Source organism: Mercenaria mercenaria, chromosome 9 (assembly GCF_021730395.1).
Source record: "Mercenaria mercenaria strain notata chromosome 9, MADL_Memer_1, whole genome shotgun sequence".
In the NCBI taxonomy this organism is placed as follows: Eukaryota; Metazoa; Mollusca; class Bivalvia; order Venerida; family Veneridae; genus Mercenaria; species Mercenaria mercenaria.
The window spans coordinates 35010334-35021440 of record NC_069369.1 but is presented as its reverse complement, the minus strand read 5'-3'; the positions used below and the strand labels follow the sequence as shown (position 1 = coordinate 35021440).

The 11107-nt window shown below is 34.7% G+C and overlaps 1 protein-coding gene across 1 annotated transcript in view; it reads right to left on the bottom strand.

Annotated features, from left to right (window-relative positions):
• LOC123546108 (uncharacterized) overlaps positions 1–11107 on the bottom strand; it is a 38020-nt gene that overhangs the window by 12358 nt on the left and 14555 nt on the right. The window contains exons 2-3 of the mRNA XM_045332296.2: positions 6394–6546; positions 4290–4871 (exon numbers count right to left, since the gene is read on the bottom strand). Of these exons, the coding sequence (XP_045188231.2) occupies positions 4290–4871; positions 6394–6546 (735 nt within the window). The remainder of the gene's footprint in view (positions 1–4289; positions 4872–6393; positions 6547–11107) is intronic.

Genomic DNA, 11107 nt, shown 5'->3' with positions numbered 1-11107 from the left:
CGTATTTCAGACCAAATGACCATGTTCATATAGTACAATGTAAAAGGCCTGGCTATTTAGACCAGTTTGATAACACAACCACTCTATACTAGTCAAAATGATGGTCTTATTAAAGGAACTTTACTGTACCACGAATTATGAAGTATCTGACCAGCGATGCTGTCGTGAGTGTTTATTGTTTTCAGCTACAAGGCTTGTTCAACAACGGTCCACTACTGATGGTGCGGCAAATTCAAAGACAGGAGACAAACATGGGAAACGAGGAATAACACGTCGAACTATGGACTAAGCGTTAGGAAGAACGTTAATTCATCGGAAGGTGCGAACATATTCAACTCGGAAGGAGAGTGTTGTGTTTTAAAAACCCTTCGTACAAGTCGCTACTTATGACGGAAATTCTAGCTTCACACGTGCTTGTATAAAAAGTAACCCTTACTTTCTTTTCATTTTGAATATACTTGTGTATAACGTATGCTAAAGCCTCCCCCGTTATTACTGCACAGCAAAAATCGAAATTTTACTAGTTCATTGTGTTGCACATGGTATAAGCGCAGTTGTGCATGGTATAAGCACAGTATGGTGTAAGCGCAGTATGGTGTTGTGCATGGTATAAGCACAGTCTGGTGTTGCGCATGGTATAAGCGCAGTTGTGCATGGTATAAGCACAGTATAGTGTTGCGCACGGTATAAGCGCATTTGTGCATGGTATAAGCACAGTATGGTGTTGCGCATGGTGTAAGCGCAGTTAGGGCTGTGGATCGTCAGACAAGTGGCGATCCGATCCGATCTGCGAGTCGGGGCTGACGATTCACAGATTCGAACCACAGATCAAAAGCAACAACTTGTAAGGATACAAAAATGCAAGCCTGTTATTTTTGTACTGTTTTCTGTATGGAATCTAAGCTTTGCAGTTCTCATAGTGCTCAGTTTAATAGTTTTGACCTATGTTTAATGTTTTGCTCATTAATTAAAGTCAGGTTTCGCGGGTGGACTTCTGTAATGTCCGTACATTCTTGCAGATGAACGGTATGACGTCAGTCATTAATAATCACAATATTTTAAGTAACAGTTCCGCATTTTTTTGATAAGAAAATTTTATTTCTTGGACAGAAATTTTGTATCTAACTTTTTATTGAATTTAGTTACTTAAATGAAAAATGTCTATTCGGTGGCAGGGGGGTACAGATTTGCGAATTCCACATTGACGTGTGGGTACCAGTGTTGAAATATCCATAGAAATCTCGTTTTTGCTTATTTTTCTTTGAAACTACTATGGACTATTGCAGATACTATAGACTACATAAAAATGACTCTCCGGTCCTATGCACCTGTCGCTTTCCATGCCAGATGTAGTAAAAATTGGCCAAATCACCCAAATTTTATAGACCAAAATTAGCCTAACCGGGCCTCACTTTGAACTCTGCCATTCATCCTTTATGTATTTTTAAATCCAATTTCGTGGCATATATGTATAGTACGAACATAGATGCATATCCAGGTTGTGTGGAATGTGTCTCCCAACCACCACTTTATTTCCCTAATTTTCACTTGAAAAAAAGTGGATGGATAACAGCCAAGCGTCTGGTCGACTTTTTGTTCTGACGTTTATGTTTTAGCCTGAACCGGAAGTACGGAGCTAGGAATTTTAAAACACTCACCATGTAGAATCATTAACCGTTCCTCATTCCCCAGATATATTCAAGAATTAATAATGATAAATAACCAGTAAGATAGAAATGCCTTTATATCTACCCTGTCCTGTTTATACAGAAAATCGACCGGGGCCAAACCTTCACTGTTTTGACAGATAATTTTAGTTCGAAAATAAGACCGATGCTAACTCTGCCTAAGACATCTGTTTACATCCGGTTTAGAATCTGACAACACGCAATCGTCTTAGATGTGCAAGAAAATTCGTTGAAGACGTTTAATTTGGCTTTAATTTAGTTTTCTTGATAGAATTTTACAAATTGCATGTATCAATGAAAAAGATCGCGATCCAACGATCTTGACAATGACGAATATCCGTACTCGAACTTTTGGTCAAACTCGTAGATATCCGAGTACTCGGATACTCGTTACAGCCCTAAGCGCAGTAGGGTGTTGTGCATGGTATAAGCACAGTCTGGTGTTGCGCATGGTATAAGCGCAGTTGTGCATGGTATAAGCACAGTCTGGTGTTGCGCACGGTATAAGCGCAGTTGTGCATGCTATAAGCACAGTTTGGTGTTGCGCATGGTATAAGCGCTGTTGTACATGGTATAAGTTTAGTTTATTGCTCGCGCATGGTATCTAAGCAGGTTTAGGTGTAATAATTTGTATCACTGTAGCGTCCGATCTAAGGCGCCTTTTAGTCACGCGGTAATTCGGGGGAGAGCTTTTATAAATTTAATTTTCCACGGTCTAGGCATTTAACGAGGAAGCACATTTGGAGCTAGAATTTTGCAAAGAAATTTTTGGCAGCATATTAGGTTTTTCACGTAGCGGCCACATTTCTCCACTCTATAGAAACTTTCAGCTGTTCAGGACAAGCGCAAGAACTTTGCTATTTTTTCCAGTGAATGAACTGTTTTTAGGACGTTGATCAGATCGAGCTGTAGCCTATATGGTACCTCAGTGGATCTGACTTTATTAAGACGATCTAACCGCAGCCTTAATGGTACCTCGGTAGATCTATATAAAAGTTTAATTATTGATGAATGGACATTGGTATAATATATGAAGTGAACTTAACATAGTGTTGTTTATTCATTTATAGCAGAATATTTTTACAGTTGGTTCAAAAGCAAAGTAGCAACCAATTATCTGTGTGATTATAGGGTAACTTGTGATCCCGCTGTGTCCGTATTTCCGAGGTAGCATCAGCAATTTGTGATCGCCCTGTGTCCGTATCTCCGCTTTTAAAATCAAATGAGTCTTAAAATAATAGTTTAAAATACAGAACAACAACTTAAATGCAAGTGTACTGGAAATTTTACTCTACTGGACTGAGCCACCGCCTTACCCAAAATATATTAATGTATCTGTCTTTATGGCTAGAATAAGACATGTAAAATTGGACGTATGAATTTGAATATAAAGAAGCTATTTTAAGTCTAATTTTGGCATAATTCCTTGAAACGAATAGCTAAACATATATTAATTAAAACTTGCTGAACGAGCAGATTTCTTTGTTTAATATACACATTCTGTTATATAAAATGCATAAAGTTGTCTGCAATTACTCTAGAAACTTAAGGTGTAGACGTTCCTGCTTATAACATGTTGCAATCAACGTATTCTACATTAAATAAAGTCTCATACAAGCTAATATGTGTATTTTTAACTCTCCATTCGCTCGTTTCTCGTGTGATGACAAATGGTTTAAATTGTGTGCGTTGTAAATTTTATTTTTCCTTCCATGTGTAATGAGTAAAAAATATTAATTTGAATAAAATAGAAACAAGAGGGCTCTGAACCGTTCACCTGACGTTGTTCTCAACCAAGATTAATATAGTAGCTAATTTGGCCTGGAATTTATAGAGACAAACATTTTGACAATGCTTTATGTAAATCAGGTAGAACATCATTCAAGTTTTTCAGTATTTGACAATAGTGACGTAGTTTCTGACCTCAGGTACCCCGCATTCTAACTTCAACTAGATTTCATGCAGATATATATTTTGAGAAAGAGTTATGACGATCAGGCTAAAAAAGTTGTCTCTTAAGTGTTAACAAGATTTTTCTATGACTTGAACTCATAACCAGTGTTTTTGCCATGTGACCCAGTTACAAAGTTATCCTAAATCTTAAACAGACAAACATTCCGACCAAGTCTCATGAAGATCAAATAGAAAATGTAGCCTTCTGAACGTTAACAATGTCATTCTATGATTTGACCCAGGGGCCTAGTTTTTTACCGAGATAGAAACAAATATTTTGGTAAAGTTTTATGAAGATTAAGTAGAATAATGTAGCCTCTAGAGTGTTAACAAGGTTTTTCTATGATTTGACATAGTGACGTAGTTTTATGTTCCCAGTTAATGTAATGGGCGAGCCTTGGAAAACAAATGACAACACTAAACAAACTAGAATTTAGAGGAGATTCTAGGTTATGGACAAATTATAGACTAACTAGAAAAAGCAGCCTACATATCCAAAAATACCCAAAGCTAGAAAGCGGGTTAATTGGAACCATCAAAGACGAAATGGTCAAACTGAAAAACTAAAAAGTATCATTAGCACAACATAAATGTTGTGTTGGACAATCTGAAGAGATCGAGATATAACAGCTCCGACAGAATACTTACATTCGGCGAGTCTGTGTGTTTTGAGTTTAATTTGGAAATGTTTGCTTCCATAAGCTTCTGTTTCTCCTCGATCACATCCGTTCTTCCGCTAAGAATCTTCACGTTCTTTTGTTCAGTAAAAAGTGTCTGTTCTAGATCGTCCAATTTCATTTCTACATCCTTATGTTTAACGTGTAATTCTGTCAGTGAATCTTTTGTTTGTCGCGTTTGATGTGTGATCGATTGTAATGCTTCTGTCTTGCTTTCACTTATTTCAGACAAAGCCTTATTTGCAGTGCTTTTGATTTCGTCAATATAACCTTGTTTAGATTTATTCATTTCTTGAATTGCCAAGTCTTTGTTTGAGTTCAGGTCTTTGTGTAGTTCTTTGATACTGGCATTTGTTTCTGTTTCGATATTTGTCTTTGCAACATTTAACTCATCATTTATTTCAGATTTGGATTGGTCTGTCAGAGCACTGATTTCTCTCTCTTTAGTTTGTAATTCCTGAATAATGCGATCTTTTTCAATCTGGAATTCCTTTATTGCATCGAGTCTCATTTCTTTTTCATCCTTAGGCGTGATAAAAGCCGTCTTATTCAGCTAAAAGTAAAGAAATCGGTGATAGAAATGAAATATTAGACTAAAATTCAGTCTCTCTCTCTGGGTATATAAGAACAGTTGTTTTTCGTTTTTGTTACTGATAAAGGTACAAATTATTTTTCACCAGGAGAAATTAATGCCTTTTATTTAAAACTGTAATAACTGTCTTACTTTGTTGGTAATTGTAAAAATAATTTCAAAGTAATTACCAGTCTCAGAGGATCTAACTCAGAAAATGAAAGCTCTAGAGAATTTTCTTTGCCACACCGAGAAATTCTAAATAAATAATGACAGTTTCATTCTTCATTTTTTTTTATGTTAGGAAGTATCTTTCAATCAGACATTTAAAAACGTCATATGTAGATAAATTATCTCTGAATATAGCATTTTTACAAGCAATAATGAAAATATGAACGGCATTTTCAAAGACAATGGCCTTCTTATCATCATTCCAAGTGTTGTTTTGTAAGTCACTTTTTATTTTAGTTTTTTACCCGTCATAGGCCATTTGTTTGTATAAACAGTTCTGCTCTACTATCACCTTTAGCTTAAAAATTTAGGATATTATACATGCATTAACATGTAAAACATAATGTTTTGTGCGGAACTACGGGGAGTAATTTTAATACGCACAATAAACAGATACTTTCGAAATGAAACGTTATGTTCTCTACAGCATACATTCCAGTCAAATTATGTCAAACTGCTTATTATGCAGTAATTGTATCATGTCACTTATATAGGTTTCCTCAAAGACATTTTTTGACTGGAAAAATATTGTTTTTCTTATGTTCATGCAGAAACTAGAAACCAATATATCAGTTATCTATGGCACGTCAAATGCTACCAAATATTTTTGCAAATAAATGTTACTTGTGTTGTCATGGCAACGGACATTCCAAAGCACCCATGTATCATAAAAATATACAGGTATACAGATAAAAGGCCCTAGACGAAACAAAAATACATCTTAAATTTAGTTTTTCAGTAAAATCATTTTAAACTGTTTCATAATAATCAATTGTATGTTGTTTAGTAAGTGATAGGTATAGTTTGTTACATAAATGACTTGAAAAATATATGACATGCACGACGACAGCATACTGCTTTCGTGACTTTCTAAATGTCACGTCTCAAAATGCCTTCAGTGACTTACTTAAGAACATTGTTATTCTTGAAATAGTGAAGATGATTTCTTCAAATGTTTAGATTTGAAAGATAAAAGAATGTTCTTCGTGAATATCTTGTTATCTCAATTTAGACCTTTTTGTCAATAATACAGGTATTGTCACGGATCGTCCCATATATATATAAACGCATTACAACTAAACAAACAAATAACTCTATAGTGTTTCGTCTCGAAATTTTCAATTATCAAAAAAAAACAAACAAAAAAAAAAAAAAAAAAAAAAAAAACAAACTTTGAATAAGCTATTAAAGATTTTTGCATATTTCCTAAGTAGTTATTTATATTAACATCTATTTTTAAGTTGCATTATCTTCGAATTACATGATTACTTACCATCTGAATGTCTGTAATTGCGGAAGTAACCTCAGGAAAACCAGGTGGAATACTCGCAAGCAAGTCTTCCATGTTTGTCAAATATTGCTTTAGAACTGTATTTGCTACTTCCAAATTAGGAGCGTGCATTATTTCGTTCCTCGTACTTTTTACCTACAAATATTTTAAAGTAAAACTGTAGTATGTACATTTATACTAAATATTCTACAATGGAGCTGAGCTTCATCTAGTTTTTTTCACTTCGCAATGCATGTTTTAAAAACGTCTGTGTTTAGAATCTATATACTGTTGATAGGAAATAACTATTCAAATTTTGTAAAAGTATGTCCCTTTTCTTCTCAAAACATAACATATTCACAGCCAAGAAATATTGGTGCGAAAACAATTAAAAACGATTATCTAGTCGAGTCGGTAGCCAAACTAGATTTAACATGAAGATTGAACTGGCAATGTTTCACTTTACAGAGCATATTCTAAAATTGATGTTAAAATGGTTGCATTTCCATTTCACAAAGCATGTTGTAAATGGAGGTGGTAATGGTTATTATTCATTTTTGCATAATACTTTAGAGTAACACCTGTTTACACTTGTATTTTACCGCTTTAGCAATAATGCATCGTCATTCTTTATCATGAACATTTAATGCGTCACGTACAGCGTCTTACATAAGGTTATTGATATGGAACGCCGTGGCTGTCTTATACGGGCATTTTGCGTGTTATTTATTCGTTTTAAAAATATATAGGTTCATTTGCTCATTATTTAAATTGGAAAATGCAATATTTGGAACCGTTTTATCTTTATATGGGACATACCTTTCATTATATTTATTCATTCATTTTAAGAATATATAGGTTCATTCGCTCATTACATAAATTGTAGAATAAAAATATATATGGAACCGTTTCGTCTTTATACGAACTAACTTTTCATTATATGATAGCAAAACATTATCATATACATGTAGATTCGATTTTCCTTTATATGCATTCAAAATGTAAAATATTGAACCGTTCTGTCTTTATATGGTTCCATATATAGACCTGTTTATTATTTACTGATGTCTAAAATATATTTATGTAGCATGATAACTTTACCTAACATGATCTTCTAAGATGTTTTATATTTCTTCCTTGTCTTTTGTGAATGTAGTAACAATTACAGTAAATATGGTTTATTCATTATGCATTATATATTTCATGAAATGATTCTGTCTGTTGTAAATGTGTTATCAATTACATTAAAAGTGTATCATTTAAAGGAGTCCTCAATATTGATAGCGTTTAAAGCATCCGTTTCTGACTGTGTGCTGCTTTCACACATGAGTCTGTCCATTTATTACGAACTATTTTATGTGGACGTTAGCACGTTCTAGTTGAATATGGTATATTCTATTCATTTTAACCTTGTTATCTTTTAAGGGTTTTGACCTAATGCATCTAAACATAAGTTGGTAGTTCCAGTTGCCACTTACACAGGTTAGCACACCATTAGTTGTGTATATGGTTCTAATGAACCATTACTAGTCATCAGTCTTGGTAGTGCGGGTGTTGGTTGCAGACTAGGGAAGTCTCCCTAGCATACGAATGGTGTAACAGGGTGGTTACCATGTTCTGTCTATTGTATTGCATCTCCGAGATAGAGTAGCATCAGTAAGGGGACTTGGGGACGGATATGAAATGTTGCTTCAGGGGTCTAATCTTATGTTAAGACCCACCCACCAGCGGAGCCAGTGGAGTTAGACAGCGCTTGTGATATTTTGTCATGCTTTTTCATGTGTTAGCGAGCTTCTCTCTTTCTCTCTTCCCGTTATCTTTTCTGAGGACTACACCTAGCAGACCTCTTGGTACTCTCGTTTCTTTATGGAGGGTTGGGGCTGGCATTATAAATATATAATTCCTGAGTACTACATTTACGTCTTAGTATTGGCAGTAAAATATCAAAAATCGTTTTACTTATACAACTATAATAAAGATATGCATATAATGATAGGTGCATAAGTTTCTACAAGTAGAAACAACACACCGATACAGTCTCACAAACAACATACCAAAGCAATCTCACATAGCTTACTTTATAAATATATTCATGAAGAACAAATAGTTATGGCCGAGATGCATTGACAATCGTACTCTTTTTTTTTATTTTGACACTGCCGTAACATTTTTAACACAGATTGGCTGTTTATGTTTTATGTCACATTTCGTAACTTACGTAACTGTATTATGAATAGCCGTTTAGCTTAAAATATAAAACAATAAAAGAAGTCATGCATCCTGCAACAAGGAGACGGATATTGCCAGCTTTAGTAGCTGGTTTGTTACAGTTACTATGGTTACAATTGCATTAAGCAGACATATACCTTGGTATTTACTATCAAAACGACTAATCAAGTAAATATTTTATTTTGCACAGTTTTTGCCAATGACATGGAATTAAGAAGCACGCCACCCATCCCTATCCCCAAAAAGTAAAGGAATGTTTCTAAAATCCAGCAAGCAATTTCTATAATATATTTCTTGCAATCGTAAGAGATATTTGGCTGTATCTTAGTGAAATGTGAATGAAAGAGGCTATTCTAAAATCGAACTGAAATTTTAACGATCACAATACTGGTGGAGAAAGGTTACATGCTTGGAGTACCCTTTTCAATTGCTTTTAGAAAGCAAATGAGCTAATGCATTACTAACTCACTGAAGTATACTTTTTAGTCTTAGACAAGTAGTTCATTTACGCAGGAAAGGACTTAAACTATCAACATGCCATCTTAAGGCATAACTGTATTGTAACTGTATTATCAGAATGGTTTTCATGAAATTCTAGTAGAGACAAAATTAGGTCTTCTTAGGGTTTAAAATAAGAATGGTGCGTCGGAACATTTGAGCCGTGCCATGAGAAAACCAACATAGTGGGTTTGCGACCAGCATGGATCCAGACCAGCCTGCGCATCAGCGCAGTCTGGTCAGGATCCATGCTGTTCGCTTTCAAACCTAATGGAATTAGAGAAACTAATAGCGAACAGCATGGATCCTGACCAGACTGCGCGGATGCGCAGGCTGGTCTGGATCCATGCTGGTCGCAAACCCACTATGTTGGGTTTCCCATGGCACGGCTCATTTATGCATTTATAAAACAACTGGAGACTAATCGATTAAAGTTCCATAAGACTTTTAATTTTATGTTAAAATCAGATAAAGTAGTCGTCCAAATAGAGAATATGCTTGATGAAATGGTTAGAAAAACGCTCATTTCAGTATTACACATAAACTTATACAGTCCGAGCCATAAAGAGATGTAATGAAAACAATCGATTTAATAATACCTTCTAATATGTTATCCAATATTCAAACCTATGACAATTATTATAGAAAATCAATTATTTAAAGTAGGAATTGACAAGAAAAAATGAATATTATGTTCTTAGCAGCCTCATTTTAAACAAAGGCATTATGGGCCCTTTTAAGATCAGGTAAGTACACTTTAAAGGGAGAATTATCTGAGATATCGCCGGACAGGTATTGATCATAAAGTTAAAAAAGAGGATATGACAATCTGAACTGTTTACATGAGAAATCATTCTGGTAACGTATAGATACAAAGTAATGTGAAAAATATGCCAACCTTTTCAGTAGGCATGAAATATTTTTACATCATCAAAGATTGCTTACACGGAAACCATCATGGAAAATATTCGCATCTGCTACTCCATTTAAAAGAATATTAAGGGCTAATGGTACTTTGCGGAACGGAACGGAACAAGTTAAGAGGCACCCTACGGGGTATAATCAAAATGTAAAAAACAATGCTTTCAAACTAATATGACCACCATCTCTGATAAAAAATAACCTATTGCATTCGATTCATTGTCCTGGTTAGGCGCATGTTAGTGACAAATGAAGACTATTCTTCTTTTCACTTACAGTTTAATTGTAGCTGTATCAATATAATTGTAACTCTACGTACTATCTACAGAATTTGAAACTGAGAATGCGTGCCAATGCTTGCAAAACGTATGAGTTGCAGAAGCAGTGCACGAAACTAGTCAGTTGGTTGTCTGTGGTACAAGCTGAAATCACATCAAGTAAAATATTTCTTGTTCCGTTCCGTTCCGCAAAATACCATTACCTATATAGCTATTGCTACTTTGCGGAACGGAACGAAACCAAGTCAGGAATAATGCTCAGCTGCATCTTATGTAGAAATGACTAATCTGAATATGTTATAAACATCACCAGAAGTTAAATCGTAATGTGTCAGATGTAATCATTACTTGAAGATTACAAACTGACAGTTCTTCTTTTCACTTACAGATTGTAGGTGTATACTTGTTACTCGGATTCTATGTACTATCTAAAGAAATAGAAACTGAGAATGGGTGCAAATGCTTGCAAAACGTATTTGTTACAGATGCAGTGCTTGAAACTAGTCAGTTGGTTGTCTGTCGTACAAGCTGAAATCACATCAAGTAAAATATTTCTTGTTCCGTTCCGTTCCGCAAAATACCATTAGCTATATAGCAACCAAGTCAGGAATAAAGCTCAGCTGCATCTAATGTAGAACTGACTAGTCTGAATATGTTATAAACATCAACAGAAGTAAAATCATAATGTGTCAGATGTAATCATTACTTGAAGATTACAGCAAGATCGTTCTTCTTTTCACTTACAGATTGTAGGTGTATACTTGTTACTCTGATTCTATGTACTGTCTACA